This window comes from Protomyctophum bolini, assembly GCF_963924005.1.
Source record: "Protomyctophum bolini genome assembly, chromosome: 11".
NCBI lineage: Eukaryota > Metazoa > Chordata > Actinopteri > Myctophiformes > Myctophidae > Protomyctophum > Protomyctophum bolini.
Genome location: NC_137872.1, coordinates 24,888,622 through 24,909,297, shown reverse-complemented (window position 1 = coordinate 24,909,297; position 20,676 = coordinate 24,888,622). Strand labels below are relative to the sequence as shown.

At 41.8% G+C, this 20,676-nt stretch overlaps 1 protein-coding gene across 1 annotated transcript; it reads left to right on the top strand.

Moving 5' to 3' along the window:
* Window positions 1-12,913: 12,913 nt before the first annotated feature.
* Window positions 12,914-16,893, top strand: LOC308323373 (uncharacterized protein; the record flags this gene model as incomplete). The annotated part of the gene is made up of 5 exons (XM_080775102.1): window positions 12,914-13,015; window positions 14,268-14,462; window positions 14,545-14,621; window positions 14,900-15,334; window positions 15,936-16,893. The coding sequence occupies 5 exons, from the start codon at window positions 12,914-12,916 to the stop codon at window positions 16,471-16,473; spliced, it is 1,347 nt and encodes a 448-aa protein (XP_080631228.1). The 3' UTR covers window positions 16,474-16,893.
* Between the last annotated feature and the right edge of the window lie 3,783 nt (window positions 16,894-20,676).

Below are 20,676 nucleotides of genomic sequence, written 5' to 3'. Positions count from 1 at the left end.
CAGCGCTTTGTAATTATTTTGGACTTGTAGCCTTCGGGCAATCATCTGATTTTCTTGCCTAGTGCCTGTCCCCTCTGAGCGCGGACCTCATGGTCCACATGTGAAATGCGCTCAGGATAACTCTTTTATCGTGGGGCTTAGTGCGCCTCGTGACTAAAAGGGTCTCGCTTATTATCCTTTCACACCACGTGAATCGGTGTGTGTGTGTGTGTGTGTGTGTGTGTGTGTGTGTCGTGTGTGTTTGTGTATGTGTATGTGTGTGTGTGTGTGTGTGTGTGTGTGTGTGTGTGTGTGTGTGTGTGTGTGTGAGAGAGTGTGAGTGTGAGTGTGAGTGTGTGGGGCAGTGGCTGATTTGGTAGAATGAAACATTTGTTTTAGGCTACGGATTGTAGGGTATTGATTTGTTGTTTTTCTTCTGGGGTTTTATTTCACTGCACCGGTGATGCTGGGCAGCCTATAGCTGGCACCATTGATTTTACAATTAATGAAACACCTGCCTGCTTGAAAAGGTCTATTAGCTATGCTGGCTCTGGCTGGCTTGATTCACATTAGCCAACACTAACCACACATTGGTTCATTGATTAGCCTGCATGTTGTTGTAGCCTAGGCTAGACGAGACATGTCTAAATAAATCGCCTTTGAAAAACATTAATTTGTAGACTAATCATTTTGTGAGGCAGCCCAGCTCACTGGTTTTCAATAGTTTTTCATAGAGACCTGGTCCAGCTACTGAACCAAAGATATAGGCATTTAATTTAGTAGGCTAAACATATTTTTAGCTAAAACGGATACAACCTGATCCCATGATGGAATAATGCAGAGTTCATAATTTGATAAATTAAGATGATAAACAAATTGTATTTGTAGTCTGTGTGTTCCCAAGCATAATAAGTCAGTGGTTCTAAAAGTGTGATCCAAGGATTCACTCTCCTCTGTTATGTGTATAGACAGTATCATTCTGTAGGCCTATTCACCTAACAAATAATGTGTATCAATTTGAGGGTCCTTAATATGAAAAGGTCTGTCTGACGTCTGTCTGTCTGTCTGTCTGACTGACTGACTGACTGACTGATAACATTACAGCATTGGTTCAATGGACAAGCCAATTGCAAGCCATATCAGTGAAAATGGCAGGCCATGTTATCTTATCTTATGAAAGAGGTATTTAATTAAAACATCTTTGCCAGGACAGAAGGCATATATAGGAGATGGAGATTATGTTTTCGGCCCTGTGTGTGTGTTCATTTGTTTGAATTTGAACTGCATGGTTGTGCTGGTTCCTCGAATGTGCAGTAAGGTGGAGGGCAGCCGTGACGTGGAGTCATTCTACGGGTTGTTCTCAATCCACCTAGCCAAGAAACACAACAGAGTTTCTGACGTCCTTTTGTTGTTCTTGTATTAAGCAAAATGATGCAAGGCTCAGCTTCCGCCCTAATGCACAAAGGCCATGCTGTACAGGCAAAGAGAGGTCTGTGCCAATAAATACAATTGGAGAAAAGCATGTGTAAAGCGTTGTGCTGCTTTGACAAAACGTCAGAAGCACTTGGAGGAACTGAAGGGCCTAAGTCACTTTATTTGGTTCGACAACCGATCTTGAGGAGTCATTGTTGCCTGTAGTCAGAGGTTATGCACTTGTATGGCCACAAGAAGAATGAGGAAGGGGTTGAGTGTACCCCTCTGGATGAGTTGATGTGTACTGTCATCTCCTCAACTGAAGATTTAGGCAGCATGCACTAAGAGCCATGCACAATGCATTATATATAGATTTGGTAAATTTAAATTAAATTAATGTAATAATGACACAAGGTATTAATGACACATGTAATGAATGTAATAACTAGGACATCTTACCTTTTGAATCCCCAACTATGATTCGTCATCATTTCAAAGATAGACAAAGCTATAGTAAATGGGGCATTTATATAGCGCCTTTATCCAAGGCGATTTATATAGATTGTCACCCATTCACACACATTCATACACCGATGGCGGAGGAAACCATGCAAGGCACCAACCTGCACATCGGGAGCAATTAGGGGTTCAGAATCTTTCTCAAGGACACTTCTACACTAACTCTGGGGGGGTTCGAACTCATGGCAACCTTGCGGTTCCCATTCGGTCACCACAATTTGGTGGCTTCCTGATCATGTATTTCCAGAGATACTGTACATGTAATACTGTCCCACATTTTCACTATCTTTGGTTTTGGAGATGGTTCAAACGTCAATTAAACGAACTAAGTTATACAACCAGCCATTTAAAAACTATACATATTCAAGTTTAATAATAACAATTAGATGCTTTGTTCTTGTTGGGTATAGGGGTATTCAAGTCATGGGAACTGGACTTCTGCATGACCGGTGATGAAATGGCACCCTCTGGCAGCATGATTTGACAGGCTTAATCAATCGGTGTGTGTGTGTGTGTGTGTGTGTGTGTGTGCGTGTGTGTGTGTGTGTGTGTGTGCGTATCACATGCATTGATTCATTTAGAATAGAAACCAGGCTTTCTGTAGTGGAAAGCCAGTGTTTGGAAGTGATCTCCTTCCATTGACAAATTTCGATCCTGCATGGTATCGAGTATATATGTCCCGATACTGTATCGGTGTCCATAGACTTGGCTGGCATGAATTGCATCATAATTTACCCTAAACAAACATTAAAGTCCATAGACTTTGGCTGGGACCGGAAATGTATTATTAAGCCCTCCACAAATATTAAAAGTTCATAGACTTGGCTGGCCTATGATGTAATTTCGGAAAGCCATGCATTGGAGGGGCTCGCGCTCCTCAAAAAGTCGACGTGATTGCCATATGACATACTGTACCGGTAATTCGAAAGCCAGATGTTGGAGGGGCTAGCGCCCCTCAAACAATCTGAGTATACTTTTTCCACCAATGCAAATCTGTGTGTATGGTTCATAGTGCCCAATATTACAATCAGAGGCCAATCTGGACTCTGGAGCTGATGTCATATACTACGTCATAATGAGAAGGCATCAGAGGGATGGCGTCATCAAGTGACACATAGAACTGTCAAGCATAACAAGCTTCCTGTCAGTGAGACACCAGTGCCCGACAGGTGCACTTTACGGAAGTACTGTTTGAAGGTTAGCTTTCTGTCAATGCAACATCACTGCTCGACAGGTGCATTCTTCAATAAGATCATTGTAGGAACATTCTGCAGCACCTGTATTGATGAATCATTAAAAAGAGATGTTGACAATGGCTCTTAATACGGATTGGGATTATGTCATTCAGAACCCAGAGCCCCAGGCTCAGCAGTCGTCATCCAAAGCGGCCATGGAGGAATATCTGAGACAGTTCTTTCTGATAGTAGAGAAAGCAGAAGCTGAGAATAAGATCCTAAAGGAGGAGAATGCCAAACTCAACAACAAGGAACTCGACACTTCCCAAGCCCTCCAGGAAATGGAACAGAAGTTAATGAAGGAGAGGCAGGAGAATGAGATGATGCTGTCTGAGAGACAGAAAGCCTGGAAAGAAGAAATGGACCAGATGGAAAAGAAGTGGGAAGAGGCCTTGTTGCAAAGCATAGAACATGACAGTCAGAAGATAAACAAACTGCTTGAAGATAAGGAAAGGAACCTCGCCACACAGCATAAGATCACACACATGGAGCAGGTTATCACAGACATGGCAAAAAAGATGAAGACAAATGAAGAAGAGGCCCTGCAGATGGAAAAGACCCTGCATTTCCTTCAATCGAAGTTGCAGGAAGAGAGGAGATATAAAGACAAGGCAAATGCCACCCTGCAAGAGAGACTCTGCAGTGAGGCAGAAAGGACCAAGAGGTTGTTGTCTGAAAGAGAAGAGACCTGGAAAGAGAAGATGGACCTGATGGAAGCGCTGATGAAACAGACACTGGAGCAAACCGTGGACGAGTACAAGCAGCAGATAAACGAGCTGCTTCAAGAAGCGGAGGCTTTGTATGAAAACCTCTGCTTTGCACAGAAGAAAATCTCACACATGGAGAAAGAGATGAAGACAATTGAGGTCAAGACCAAGGTCAAGATCTTCCAAGAGTCCTCTCTTGTAAGACCTTGCAAGATGGTGCAGTCTGAGAGAGAGAACGCCTTGAGAGAGCAGATGGAGCAGATAGAAGGTGTATGGAAACAGAGACTGGAGCAGTGCAAGGAGGTGGACCAGATCAGGGGAGAATATACAGAACAACGAACTGTTTGGACCAACAAAGAAATTATCTGGGCCAGTGAGAGGGAGACTTTGCAGAATGAGAATGACACTTTGCAGGAGCGCCTCAACAACAGAGGCAAAACAAAGAGTGTCTGGAGAAAAGCGTTTGGCTATGGAAGGAGGGTTTTGAAGAGCACCTCAACAACAATGTCTCGAAGAAAGTATTCTGCTGCCGGAGAATACATGCAACTGCCAGCCCCATCCCTGTCCCTGACTTCAGGCACCGCAGCTGAGGAGGACGAGTCTCCGGCGGCTGCTAGTCCTGAACCCTCGGCAGAGGCAGAGAAGGTAGTGACGCCTGCAACCTTGGAGCCAAAAGCAGACACCCTGCCAGAGCCCAACCCAGATACACATACATCTGAGGAGCCCACAGAGAAGAAAAGCCCCACCCTTGTCCCTGTTTTAATAGATCGTAAAGACAGAGATCGTAGGTACAGCACCACAGCCGAGGGCGATGTCCACGTCTACGATGGAGATGAGCCAGAAGGTTGCGACCTGCATAAAGATGTCCAAGACACTGGTCTCCAGAACACTGTATCCCAGTTTAAATCAGTCATTCCCGTCCACTGATCCAGCACTCAGTCCTTGGATTCTTAAAATTAAAAGAAATGGTTCAGGGGTGGCTAGTTGATCCCTTAAATAGTTTTTTATTTGTACCAACGTGTGTCACTCCTTTGGGCTCATGTACCCTACCTACAGTAATAGTAGATACAAATCTCTATTGAAGGGATCAAATTGCCATCCCGAACCTTTTCTTTTCTTTTGTAAAAGTATATAGTATGACTTCCTTTGTCACTTATTAAAGCAAGTCTGTTTGATTTTTTTGATGAGGTCCTATATGAGTTTGTTTTCTTTTTCGGATTACGCTTTTTTGGTGATAGCCTTTTTTCTTGCTGGAATGTTTTTTGTCCGTTTTTTTTACAACATGTTTTTTTTAATGATAAGTCTGGCAAGTATGATATGAAAGCCTTCTTTGCACTAACAATGTCCTCCTGCAGGGTTTATGGACTCGCATAGCCATATGCGCAATTGTGGCTGATCAGCCACACTACGCAGTCACAGCTGTGAAAAGTGGTAGCAAAGCTAGGTACTTTTTGATGCACTGGTGCTCCTGTGTTAGTACCAGTGCCATTATCAATCGAATGAAATCAAATTAATATAGCATTAAAAACAACTCTCATTGTACCACGTATTCGACACTATATGTTTCACGTTTTGGCCCTTCACTAATTTGATCAAAGTTGGTATTATGGACCTTTGGGGGAAAATAAATGGTTTCTTACGCCTGCTATAGAGCATACAGTACCTTGTAAAGTTATTTTGGATGTGCACATAAGGGGCGAATGGGAAACGTTGCACTGTATGTTGTAGACATTATATTTCCCTACTATCTAAAGCCCAGCCCATATGGACTTACAGGACACTTTACAGTTTACATAAACAATGACAATAAATGACAATAATGAATAAACCGACATGACAGTTTGAAAACAATGATCAAGTGAATACTAAACTTACACCCAAGATTCTTACAAGACAGATTAAATAATAATACAACTTAAAATTGTACCATTGCTCCTGGTGAGATCAGGGCATATTCGTGCCTTCTCCACAAACAATGATCTCACCTTTAGCTTAACCCAGATAAAGGGACATATTTTTGTGTGGAGTTTCATATAAGATTTTCTGAACCTTTGCTGGCAGTCATTCGTCTGCGTCGAGAAAAATGTTGATACCATCAAATATTGTGTTTGGCTATTGCTTTTAGCAATGAAAATGTCCACAGTCTCACAACCTTTTGATATAAACCTCCTTGGCATGAACCTTCTTTATTTCTTTATTTGTGGTTTCCTTCCCAGACATGAAGAAATGAACTTGATCTGTTGAGCAGTGTTTTCTTTCTAAGTTTGGTCTGGAATAGGCCTATAGCCTCTGACACTGATGCGTCTTTAAGTAGTACACAGTGCACCAAATCACTCTCACCAGACATTTGAGAACAGTTGCCTTAATTCCCTCGTGGCCCTCAGTGTTATCTTAAGAAATCCAAGATTACATGTCATTTACGAGTTCATTTCTTCCCATTGTATTATCTTCTTGCATCTGCAGGTAGTATCTCTGTCTTGCTCCTTTCAGATACCTCAATACATAGACTGTGTTAGATTGTTGAAGTCATCCATCAGAGGTCAGGACAGAACGCCTGCACTACAAATGATCATGGCCTCCCTGATGATATGTTGGTGTTTTCAGCCTTTGTTATGACTGTGTTCATTTCACCATGGTTGGAAATATGAGCAGTCTCCAGGGTCCTTTATAGATTAAACCACTGTTCTGTGCCCTTTCTCTCCTCTCTTATAAATGGCTATTTGATTTGACGGAATGTAACTTTGTCTATCAGCGCAGATATTATAGTGATAAGGTCTTGACCAGTGAAATGAATGTTATGTAGAAACGAAACAGAGGCACGCAAGACGATGGACAAAATATGCAATGAATGCAAACTTCAAACTCAGAAGGTCTTTATTAAAGTCATTGCTTCAGTCTTAACTAAAAAAAGTCACACTTGACTTGTGTGAAGTCACAGGCGCTCTTATCATCATACATCACATTCCATGCTCAACCAATAAAATCACTCAAACCGTGGTACACACAAACGCACAAAGCTGGGTATAGGATGGGCTAGCGCCTCCAAAAAGATAGAAAAAGCTCACAATTTCAGCCTTGCATTTTAAGTCACATTTTATTAGGCACCTATTCTTTTTGAGGGGCGCTAGCCCATCCTATGCCCATCTTCGTGTTTCTGTGTGTACGTACCATGGAAATGGTACCATGTACCATGGAAATGGGTACCATGGAAATACTAAGATTTGATTGGCATTCCTAAAATATCTATTAATCATTAATAGATGATATCAAGAGCCCTAATGTAAAGTTAGGTTAGGTACCAGCGTATCCATACTGGAGAAAGACCTTACTGCTATAAACAGTGTGAAAAGAGTTTCAGTGAGTTAGGTCACTTGAAGTCCCATCAGCGTATCCACACTGGATACCCCAAAATGTGGACCCCCAAAGTGGAACCAAATGTGACACATAATCCATTTACACACTCAGATTTACAGACGTACAGTAGTATCCTTTTGGACCAAATAATAGACTCCAACCTGCTTCTAGTCTCTCTGGCATGTCTTTCTATTTTGAGGGGTGCTAGCCCCTAAAACGCATGGCTTTGTGTACTGTGTGCCCCCCAAATTTGTGGCAACACAAACATTAAATGCCATTGACAATGAAGGGAAATTTTACGTCATACGTAGATGAGCAAATCGGCTAACCAATCACATAAATTCAGTTCAATGAAAGGAGAAATTAGGTCATATGTGCCTCAAATATGACGTACATTTTGTCCCCACACATCTCTCATTTGCCATTGACAATGAAAGGAGAAATTAGGTCAAATGTCTGCCAAATATGACATAAATTAGTGGCAACACAAACATTAAATGCCATTGACAATGAAGGGAAAATGTACGTCATATGTAGACGAGCAAATCGGCTAACCAATCACATTCATTCAGTATTCATGAGATGATGTACGTATGATGATGTATAATGATAAGAGCGTGATTTGTTTATCTAAAGTTGCTTGACTCTGCAGTGAGTGCACCCATTTTAACTGAAAGCAATAGAGATTAAGTCAACGTAATTTGCTTTTCTTCCAGTGGGTGGCAGCCTTAGCCTACAGTACCTAACATGAACTGTATTCCTTTTTGCCTCTGTGTACTATTGAAGAGTGATGCAAATGATTACTGGAATAAAACCTCCACACATGTAGTTAAAGTACTTTTTTCTCACAAAGCACAGTTCTTTTAAAGTGGAACAGTAATTCTAAAAATACATTAATGTGATCTATGAGAGTTAAGAGAACCTAAGAAAAGGGAAACGACAGAGGGAGAACACCACAGTACAATGCAATTTTCTAAACACCAAAAAAACAGGTCTTGTATAAAGTCTTGTATATTTTCAGATGGGGGTCTGCATCATGTGGCCAAATGCATATTACTTTGGGCATCCTTGGCATGAACATGTTTGAGAACCACTGTTTAAATGTGTGCAATGGGCTGCTGCAGATGTTCTATCCGTATAGTAGCCATGCAGTGTTGTTTGCTTGTGGTCTGTCGTCGGGTAACATCAACACAAGGGGCACTAACAAACTGAACAAGCTGGCGAGGAAGGCTAACTCTTTCCGTTAAACTATGCAATATCTGGAAGTAGTTGTGGAGGGGATGCCGAGGTGGAAGCTGCAAAGCTATCCTGATCAACCCTTCCCCATTTAGATAGAGGAGATGAGGAGCACCACAGACTCGTTAGCCTCACACACAGTCAGGCATCTGTATAGTCTCTGTACACGGAAAATTTTAGATTGTGTCTTTACATTACATTAAAATGTTCTTATTTTGATCTGAGTGTGTACACATGGACCCATATAGGGTCCATTTGGTTCCATGTATACACTCAGAGTTACAGACCTATACGTATATGATCCATTTAGACCACCTTCAAGCAAGTTTGAGGACTGGTAATATATGTCCAAAAAATATTTTTGATAAAAATGTCCACCACTAGCCAACATGGCGATGAACCCTGGGACTCAGTCCTTTTTGCTGCATGGCAGTTTGCTTGACTCTAGTTCTGACTGCCTGATGCAGTGCCCTGGCAGCCTCATCCTTCTCTCTCTGGCTTTGTCTATGACCCGTGGTGGGTCCCCATTATAGAGGACCACTTTTCTGATGTGGTTGTCCATGTGACACCTCATGCCACTTGTAGCAATCTTTTGTAGACTCCATCCAGGGCCCTTTGAATGTTGTACTGTGAGGGTCCCAGCGGTACTGACTCCACTGCAGCTGCAAACAGCCACTTGAGGTCTTCTCCCATGTCTGATGACATGCCTCCTCATCCCATGCAAGACATTCCAGGCAAGTTAGTGCACTCGGGACCTTCAGGTCTTGTTCCGTTGAAGCAGTCCAGGCCCAGAGATATTTGGAGCACCGCAGTGCAATGGTTTTGTCCTCTGTTAACTGTCAGTAGCTACCTTTGTTTTCTTGGCATTGAGCTTGAGGCAGATCATCCTGCACTCTATTTCCACTGCAGTAGTTCCCTTCTCTTCCTTTATCTGAGATAATCAAAGTTAAAGTTCATAATCAAAGTCAGTTATGGTACAGTACATATCTGTCCATGATATTGTAACGTTTAGCACTGCACATTTTTTTCACTCATACAGTACCTGGAGTTTCAGTCCAAGAACTAGAAAGGCTGAATCCATTTATTTTATTTACAAAAATGGTTGCTTGGAATAACCTACAGACTCAGGAATGGGGGCAGAAGTGAGATTTAGGAGTCGAAGCAGTTTTTCTGCAGCTTCACATTTTTAAGATAGCAGGATGGGAGGAATGTTCGCTGTCAGCACATTGCAAAGCTCCTGTGTCCAATGCCTGTTCCATTTCATCCGATCCTCTCCCCAAGTCAGCCATGCTATGCATTCCTTAGTAAAACAGTGATAATCCAACTAGTGACACTGACAATACAACGTTTGACACTTGTGACTTGTTGTCCAAGTTAAAGCTGCCAACCATAACTTGTTTCTGTGAAAAAAATATTATTAATGATTATTTTCACCAATCTGGTAGAGGCTACATAGCAACTACAGTGGTTGTGGTCTCTCTGCTCTTCTATCGGTTAGGACCACTACTGGTTGACAAGAGCTATTGCATTAAAAACAGCTCGCCTTCCCAAATGTATTATTGTTGCAAATTTAATCATTAAAGGGCCAAGCCGAAGGGACTTTGTTGTATAATAAAATGTATATAATGTCAGACAGTAACGTTAGTCGGCACATCGGCATCCTCTAGCTCAGTGGTTCCCAAAGTGGGGTCCGGGGACACCCAGAGGTCCTTGAGGGAGTTCCAGGGGGTCCCCAGCTAAATGATAGTTTGGAACCAAACTCTGAGAGTTTTTTTTTTGTTTGTTTTTACACTCAGAGTTAAATTAACATTGATTTTACTATATAAATTGGAGTCCTAGAGATAGAAATGCCATTAAATGGGGGTCCGCAGACTAATGCATGTCAAACTGGGGGTCCTTGAAATAAAAATGGATGAGAATGACTGCTATAGAGTCGTAAAAATCTTCTCTTTTGCATGGGGGTCCCTGGCATATCTCTTCAAATGGGGGTCCGCAGGCTAATAAGTGTCAATTTGGGGGTCCTTGACATGAAAAGGTTTGGGAACCACTGCTCTAGCTCGATGGGGGATGTCAGAGGTGGGTAGTGGTGACATGTTTGACTACTCAAAGCTCTGGCAGAGAGTTTGTAACATAAGTGGATCCTAAAATCTCACTGGGGGTCACTCACTGTCAACTGTGCCATGTTATTAGTAAAACGCAGCACCCCTACATGCTTGCTTGCATGCATGCGTTCGCGCGTGCGTGTGTGTGTGTGTGTGTGTGTGTGTGTGTGTGTGTGTGTGTGTGTGTGTGTGTGTGTGTGACCCCCTGGAGCTCTACTTTCCCTGGGCTCAGCCATTCTTTGCCCAGCTGACCATCCAGCTGTCACAAACACTTGTCCACTTGCTAACTGTTGTCATTTCCCTGACCTCTGCACACTGGTCTACAACTAGTAATGGTTTTTATAATGCAGAGACGTCCATGCATTATATAAAACACTATTTGTATTCAATATTGATCGACATGTTTTTCAGGGTTATTTAGGTCGAGTAAACAAACAAGTGGTTTTGGACTGCACCATGCATGCCTTGGCTTTAGCTTAAAGGGAGTTACATGTGTTTATATTACCTTGGGGTGTGTTCAGGGCCAAGCATGAGATAGTGTGCGAGAGCCCTTAAATTCCTCTAATACTATCCTGAATTAGACTGCCCTGTTGTCGGGTTGGGTTTCCATTTAAGATGTGGTCACAACGTATAAGATGTGTGCTCAAGTAGGCTACATGGCTTTCCAAACTGCTGTTAGCCATTATATACATTCTTTGGCAAGAGTCACCCATAAAAACACGCACACAAAAAAAAACATGTTTGTTTTAAAATGGCATTTGAGGACAGTTCTAGTTCCTGGAATTATAGCATTTTTGGCCGGATTTGACCTTCAAAATATGATATTTGCATTCCCATCTATTTAACCAGTTTATGTATATCATATAAACGTTTTACATAATTTAAAATGGATTATGACAAAGTACTTAAGTAAAAGTATCAATATTGCAATGTACTGTAGAAGTCTGGAATTAAACATTTACTTGAGTGAAAGAATGTACAAAAGTATTGGTATCAAAATGTACTTAAGTGTCAAAAGGTGAAAGTATGCATGCAGAATGACTCGTTTCACAGGTTTTTTTTAATGTATAGGCCTACACAATGTATAAAAATCTTTTGAAAATACGATATAGACGCCATACAAGTGTATTGTGAATCAATGGATTGAGTGCTATCCTTTCTTTCATGCCAAGCACCAACTTCAGTGTTTACGGACTGACCTATACAGTGCACAGCACAGTGAGTCACAGACTGGGGGGTCCGGGGAACCCATGCAGTACCTACCTGTCAGTTGCTGGGGTGCGGGGACCCCCAGTAGGCCTACCTACCTGTCAGTTGCTGGGGTCCGGGGACCCCCGTTAGGCTACTGGCTGAGGGTCAGTGCCGGTTCTAGGCCATTTGAGGCCCCAAGCAACATATTTATCTGAGCCCCCCCCCCTCCTGCTTTGCCACGCCAGAAAAAAATGTAAATTTGCCATGAAAATGCTTCAATCTGGTGCACTTTGAGATCAAAATTAAGAAGCTAGGTGGGGGCCACATGTGGCCAGTAGCCCATGTAAGGGATACATGAAAAAAAAAAATCTTCTCCCTGTGACGAGGCCCCCTCAGTGGTTGAGGCCCTAGGCGACCGCTTAGTTCGCCTATGCCTAGAACCGGCCCTGCTGGGGGTCCCAGAGATAGAAATGCCACTAAATGGGGGTCCGCAGTCTAATGCATGTCAAACTAGCCCTAACCATAACCTCACAAAAACAAGTAGTCAGTGTTGTAGGAAATTTACAAACGGGGTTTGAACAGGCAAAGTTACGAGGTTAGGACTCAAAGTCAGATGAGCTCCTCTTGCACAAAGTCTAGTAAGGGGCGGAGTCTAGCCAAGTACACAGGCCGGGGCTTCCGCTTTACTTCCGCGTCTATGCAAAACAGATGGGAAATTCCTTCAGTATAATCATAGCTTTATTCCGATACTGTTAACTAAGCTAAATTGTTCGTTTTTGTTGTACTTTTTTTTGTCCAAGTCTGTGTTTATGTTGTTAATGTACGTACCGTTCGTTTTCATCGTTTGTTTTGTCAGTTTCTCAGTTATTTAGTTTTAAGTGTAGTAACGTAGCCAGTCAGTCAGCCAGCTACAAGCTACCACTGGGTAACAGGTCCGGTGCCGGCCGGTCGCCACAATTCCATCTCGCCCCAGCTTTTTTCCGCCGACCCAGAGACTCGCTGTTAGCACTGGACCAGGGCTAAGGTTAGGCATAGTTTTACTGGGGGTAGGTTTAAGAATAGGGTTAGGTTTAGGCATCGTTTTACTGAGGTGTACTACTTCGTTCAGCCATGGCTGCCGCAGCTGTGTTCTTCTACACAAGATGCTTGGACGAACTGCCAAAAATGAACTGGTGTCATGACTGATGTCCACAGAATCGCAAAGGCGAGCAGTAAAGCTTCAACATCGTTATTGGACAAAGGGTTTAGGTTGTCTCCAGTTATGTATTCAACTATGAAGGTAAGTCACGTTAATTTTCCCTTTCAAGTTGCATTGACAGAATACAATGAACACTAACACATGAGTCTTGGTCAATCTATGTTATTTATCTTGTCATATTTTATGTCTGACAGTTTCAAATAAAGACAAGCTGACAGGAGAAGTCAGCATCAGAGCCTGTTGCTACAGGTCACTGAAGAAGAACGAGAAGCCTCACAGTTTAAGTGTAGGGTGAAATCTAGGGATGGTGCAGTGTTGGGTTAGGGCTCCAGACTAACGTTTTAGTTGGTTGCACTGGTGCACCCATCTTTTTCATGTACATAAGACATCACCAGTACCTACAGCATTTAGTTAAGGAGTCTTCAACGTTTTTCAGGCCAATGAGGCCCCCAGCCCCCCACTACATACAGTATTGTATAAAATTGTGTTGCAGATTAAACATTTTCATAGATAGCTTCATAGATTTATTTGACAGCACTACACTACACAAATATAACATTCATATTTTCAGACAGTTAACCACTTAAATCCTCAAAAACGTGTTCTTAGTCTGCTTTTTTGTGCCCCCTACAACAAACAAACCTCTTTGCTGAAAATAGCTGATCTACAAGCTCACAACATCTCACGGTGCGAGTGTTATCGAGCCTGTAGATCTGCTATTTCAGCTAATGCTCCCCTCAGAGGGAATACAAGGGTAAAATACATTAAAATGAAAGGTTCCTATCGCACAAAGATTTGACAGCTCCCATGTAGAAACTCTGAGGAGTCGGACCCCCTAGGGTTCCTGGACCCCCTGTTAAAGATGCACCTACACATAGACATACCTGCTGAATGTAAGGTGCACTAGTGTGACCAAGTGAAATTTGTAGTTGCACTGTACAGATTTTTGGGTGCATGTTATCCCCAAAATGGTGCACTCTGGAGCCCTTGTGGTGTTAGTTATTGACTTTTGTCAACTGCCTGTGTTGCCGTTTATGGCCCGTTCACAGCCTAGCTTTCTGTTAATGGCCCGTTCATGGCCTATTTTTCTGTTGATTGCATGTTCTTTAACTTGTTCTTCGTTCAAAGCCTGTTCATGGCAGTGTTCTCTCTACATGGTATGTCTTCTCAATTATTATGTAAGTATCAAAGCAGTCTTCAACAGTTAAGTTACTGCTGGGTTATCATTGTCTCATTGTCTCATGTGTTACCAAAAAATATTTGAAACATTCAAATTCAATCTATTTTTTCTAATTTAATTTTCCCTCTTTTTTTCCCTCCCTTTAATGTTCAGATTGTCCTGAAACATTCAAAGCCAGTCATAATGACTCGGCATCAGTGTTCGTGTGTCGCTGGAACTGCACTTTGCAACCACATCGTTGCACTCCTGCTGCAGTCTGCTCACTACTCAGAGACAGGTGCCAAAGTTGTCCCCCCCGTCCACAGCTGCACTGAAACTGAGCAACAGTGGCATAAGCCAAGAACCATGGTGAGTTAAATATGGTATATATATTTATTTTTGTTATGTCATATTTTAGCATAAATCTAAGCACTCCTGAATTAACTCATAGGGGCTTAAACCCGGTCCAGTCGGCCAAATGACCATCATGAAGCCATCGAAGACAAGAACATCGGAAGGAGGAATTCGGTATGTAATTATGTACTGCTGTTTTACGTCTACTGACAATCATAAACAATGACAAGATAATTTTGTTAAGCTAATTTTACCTAACTAGAAGGAGTGTGAATACTTTCCGGATGCACTGTATATCAATCTCCTTTTTGTCTCATTATTTGCACTGGTTGCCTGCTACGACACACCTGTCCCTGTACGTGTGCAGAAATACTTCCTACAAAGTTCTTGAGTCTAGAAAATGGAGTGTAGAAAATGTGTTGACCAACTAGTGTCACTCATCTGTGTTACAGAAGCACACTCTACAAGGCTCTTGCTGGACCTCTCATTGACCTGTCTGTGCTCAAGGTTGATGAGGCATACAAGAACTTTGACCCCCTGTCCAGGCCATTAGTCTGCACCATGGGGATGTCTGCAGATAGTCCCTTGGTTCACTCCCGATTTGGACCTGTCCAGGCTGGAAGTGTTCTGTCCTACCAACACCCCCCAGTGAAAACACGCTACATACTGCATCATGAAGATGCTCCACCATTCCCCCCACTCCCCCTGGATGATTATAGACTTGACCAGACCAGACCAGACTTTGTCCTAAGTGAACATGAAGAACTTCACATCAAGTCTCTTCAGGTCACGTTTCCTACAGCTCAGAAAATTGAGGAAGCAACAATGGAGCAGAGTGCCAGTTTAGAGTGGAAGACGCTGCGCAAGCAAAGACTGACCTCTTCCAGGTATGGAAACTATTGAATATTGTATTAACGCTTAACGTTTTTTTACTTTAAATTAGAATACCAAGAACTATATTTCTTTCTAAGCCCTATTTCATACTTTCTCAATCAAGTGTGATTTCTTTCTACGTCCGTGATTAGACATGGTAACGCCTGCCTGCCACGCGACAGTAACTTACGCGACAGTAACTTGTAACTAAGAGGCAAACCAATATTGTTTGTACAGTTTGCTTTGATTTAATAATTGATTGAACAACTATGATTTGATTTGGATGATCATAATAATCATAATGATTTCTGTCTAATAGTACTAATACTAAAAAGATAAAGATCAAGGGAAAAGATACCTTTTTACAGTACAATAATGTTTGCCTCTTCTAAAAATAATAAAAGTTACTGTTGCGCGTGCCAAGCTGTCATTCTCTTGTATTATATAATATCGCCTCACCCAGGCTTTCCACCACCTCAGAGGCAGGCGGGGCGTTACCATGTCTAATCACGGACGTATAAAGAAATCACGCGTTACACAACAATACCAAAAACAGCTGATCTACAAGCTCATAAGATGACCCTGTGATTATATGAACTGTTGCACTACCTACAGGTTTCGAGAGGCGTGCCATGTTAGGGGGCAGACTTCAGCTACTAATTTGGCTACAAGAATTCTGAGGGGCACCGTACAAACAGCTGACATGAAGAGGGGCCTGGCGATGGAGATGGAGGCAGCAATGGAGTATGCCAAGAGGAAGAACATCAATTATCACCCGTGTGGCCTTGTGATTCACCCTGATGCTCCCTGGCTGGCAGCCTCTCCTGATGGCAAGGTTTTCGATCCTTCTGAGTACCCACCTTTCGGTTTGGTAGAGTTCAAGTGTCCCAATTTATCTAGCTATGTAGACTGCAAGTACATGACCATGAAGAATGGCTCACCGGTCTTGAAGAAACAGCATGCCTACTACTGGCAAGTTCAAGGCCAGCTCCTAATGTCAGGCTTGCATTGGTGTGACTTTGTTGTGTGTGCGCAAGAAGACATTTCTGTAGAAAGAATCTACAGGGATCCAGAGGTGTTGTCACAAATCAGACTGAAGGGTGACTGGTTTTATTACTATTTTTATATGCAGACCTTTTTAGGAAGGGCATAGCTGATAGTTTGGTGTAGGCAGAAGAGGTGTGTTCTGTACCTATGTTGCACAGTAGCCTGGACACCATTTTCGTCTATGCAACACCCGGCATTCGAACCCCAGGTCTCCCACGTACGCTGGGAAGCATCTTATCCACTAGCCTAAAGGGTAATTTCCGCCACGGGTCTGGTGAGATATTGGGCTTTTAGTCTCTTGAGCCAATTCTGCTACGCCAATAGAGTACCGAAGTCCAGACGTCAATAACATTGGATCATCTCAGAATCATCTCATAAGAATTGTGGTCCAAAAATAAACTGTCCTGGCGATATTGTCAGGTACGTGGCTCTGTATCGTTTACGATAGTCATTCATTTTTGATACAGTCCGTTTCTGGCGAAATGTTTACTAATTTGTCGGTGTGTAATATTAGTGTGTTAGTGTTTTTTCGCAGTCAGTTGATACTTCATATCCATATTAATCCTGTACGTTGGGGTCTAGTAAGTGTTCAGGTCTTCACTGTGTTGCATTTATTTTTATTGCACTTTATATAAATATGTAATCTTATCTCATTTTCAGCCATTGTATATTATGACATGTTGTGCTTTTATTCATAAAGTACAGGTTCACATCAGTGTCATATGCCAACATCTTTGTATTATATTAAACTTGACTGTAGGCTACATTTTATATTCTTTGTATTTGTTCTTTGTTCTTTCTTGTGTAAATTGGATGTTTGTTGCATGACTTTCAACATTTAGATTTTACAGTGCTGGAAGACATAGTGTTACGAAAATGTAAATGCATAAGTTAAACTCGGCGTATACTTTTGTTTTGGGCAGCGTTACGGCTGTAACATTGCAGTAGCCTAGTTAGAGTATTAAAAGAAACACAAAGATGGCTATGTGAAATAATTGCATTTTATCCTGAACTAGCCTGACACGGGGAAGATTTTATCACTGCATTCACACTACAGGACAGAGTTCCAGGTGGTTCCCCCAGTTCTTGACCAAAGAACAGCACGAGCCATCAAGTCCAATCAGTCATAAACGCTTCTACTTAAACCCAGAGGTCTAGACCAAAGGCAGCTGGGAATTGCCTTCCCAGCAGTGCCAGTTTCAGGGATGTTATGGTAGTTAGAATATCATAATTATACTGAGTCTAATATAGCAACTCATAATGTAATAACGGCACATAATGTAATAACAGTTCATAATGTGATAACCTAAATGTAGTAAAGGCCCATAATGTAGGCTAATAAGGTCACAATGTAATACATCATGAGAGCATAACATAATAATGGATTTTTGCATAATGTAATCATGTAATAATGTGTTACATGTAGCCGCTCAATTCACAGTTAATAATGTAATTACGGGTCATATTGTTGAGAAAAGTTTTACATCGTATCAGTATCATGTCAGTATCACAGGCAGTATCATTACTGCCCGAGTGCCCGGAACTGGGCCTTGATGATCAGGCTTTCAACACTGGGTAGACCACACTTCTGCAGGACCTCAAGATTTGACACCTTGTCCTACCACACTTGATGAGCTTATAGGTTATTAGTTCATAATGAATCGTTATTGTTGAGTTAAAACTCATAAATGGGGCATGGATCTTCTACAAGACACCTCAGACAACTTCTACAGTCTCAACAACTACATCTCCCAGAGTGCATCAGCTGCTAGATGGCTGCTGGTGCTCATTTGCCTGATTGAACACCTGTTAAAGGCTGATGGTGGTGACACTCAAACAAATATCAAACAAGATGGCGGAATAAACAAACCTATAAAGGCTGATACAGACAGCCACAGACACACACGTCCTTGTGTTTATTAATATAAGCCTTTATAACCAACCAAAGGGTGAAATAATGCACGTGCGTGAGTGCATGAGTGCGCGTGTGTGTGTGTGTGTGTGTGTGTGTGTGTGGTGCACACAGCAGTTACATCAACAGTCTGACAAACCACTCTGACTAACGGACCAATGACGGACGGACTAGTTGAACAGGTGACCGGATCCAGTGGGCGGGGCTTTGGATTTAAATAGGAGCGGCCATGTTTTTTCCCAGCATGCTGTTTGGTTTGGGATCCACTTCATGCTGTCTGTGAGCAGAGCTATTTGTTCCAAGGTAAGAAGCGTTTGTTTGAGAAACACGGTTTTATCCTTGAGCACTGTTGTTGTTTAGACATTAAGATGATTTATAGGACTGTTTATTGTTTAAACAGAGTATTTATAAGACTGTTGTTTATTGTGACACTAAATGGACAACAATGTCAGCAATGTTTGTCCTTTTATAGGACTCGTTCTTTGGCCTTGGGCCTCGATCACACAAAAAAAACATGTGTCTTGTCTGTTTAATGGCCGCCCCAATGCATTTCCAATGGGAGGCACATGCTTTGACCAAACATTTGTGTTTGATTTTGGGGGGCAATCAAACACATGCAGGCAGAGCCCAGAACATATGCTTATGTGTGACTGAGGCCTTGGGCCTTGATTGCAACAAAAGCATGAAAAAATGGCTGATCTACAAGCTCACAATGCATTGTGAATGTGATGTGACACATTGTGAGCTTTTAGATCTGCTATTTTCAAAAGGTTTTTTTCTGTTCAAAATGACCAAGTATGCAGATTGTCCCATTTGAAATGTTTAAGTACATTTTGATGCCAAAACCTTTTAACTTTGACTCAAGTTATATAATGTAGATTTTGAAGTTTAGATTTTTTTTTACCAATATCTTAAAGGGACAATTCACTTTAAAAAACTAACTTTTTGTCATTGTATTATCTACTCGGGTTTATGTGAACACTACAGACAGTTTTTAAGTTAAAATGCTAAAAAGCTAAAATGAATATTTAAATACTGAATCAAGCAACTTAAAAGCTGTCTGCAGTGTTCACATAAGCCTGAGTAGACGATAAAGTGAAATATTATATGAATTTTACAATGTATGAAATCTGGATAAAGAGTAATGTTGTTTTTATTTATGTCTTGCAGGTTAATCATGTGACCTTGGTGTCATGTGTGACCTTGGATGGGGTCATCAGGAGATGGCTGGTATTGATAATAGAGTGTCTACTCGGCTGAGCTGAAACGTATAACGGTGTCAACGAACGCTCCCTGAGATTACGAGGCGTACGGTGCTCGGGACGTATTGTGCCATACAACCTACGCGGCTCTATTAATACCGGCTATCTTCAACTGAGCGACGGAAGCCCCCCCATGGTATGTACCTGGATTACATGTGGCTGTAGTAGAAACAAGGGCAGTGTCACCATTACATGTCAAGTTGACCATTCATTGTCATACATATGATTTTACATATGTTTGGGTGAACAACCTTACTGAGGTTTTTATGTGTTTTTAGTATTTCAATGTGTCCATGATTTCATGGACACTTCCTACCCAGACTACAATTCCCATAATGCTTTGGTGCACTGCTCCTTGTGCATAGGGGAGGGCTGTCTTACTGAGACAACATGGTCTAGGGAGGAAGTGAGCCCATTGTCCATGACATCATGGAGCCCATGGACACTTTTGAAATACTACATATCTAAAAACGACGATTACCCACATAAAAAACCCAGGAAAGTGTTTCTTGTCTCCCAAACATCATTAAAATAAGCTCTGGTTGCAAAAGGGGTGAAGTCGCCGTTTAATGGGTTGAATCATTAAAGCTGCTATAAGCAATATGTCAAATGTAATTACTTAAAAAAAAAATGGTATTCAGACTGCCAGCAATGGGTAAAACAATATTGTCTCTGACACATCTTGGGGCCACAATCTGCATTCAAAGATGTTCCTAGCTTTGTCATTGGTCGATTTGCCTGTCTACTTCCTGATTGGTCAGTCATTTTGACCGGGTTCTTTTTTTTTCTCTGACCAATGACAAAGCTTCTAGGAATATCTTTGACTGCAGATTGTGGCCCCTAGATGTATCGCAGAGACTAAATCATGTGTGTTTTACTCATTGCTGAATGAAATAAAAATCACATTATTGCTTATAGGAGCTTTAATCACAATTTGTGACAATAATAAAGTAAGATATTGGTGACACAGCTTTCAGTGACTGTTATGACTTACAAAATGTCATCCTGTAGGCCGACAACTAAATAGATATATTTTTTTCTTGTCATTTCAGAACGTGAAGCTGACAAGGCGACGTCGGTATTGAAGGTACAGTGCTGTTGCCACTCCTGGGTGCTGTTGGCAGTGAAGGTTAGT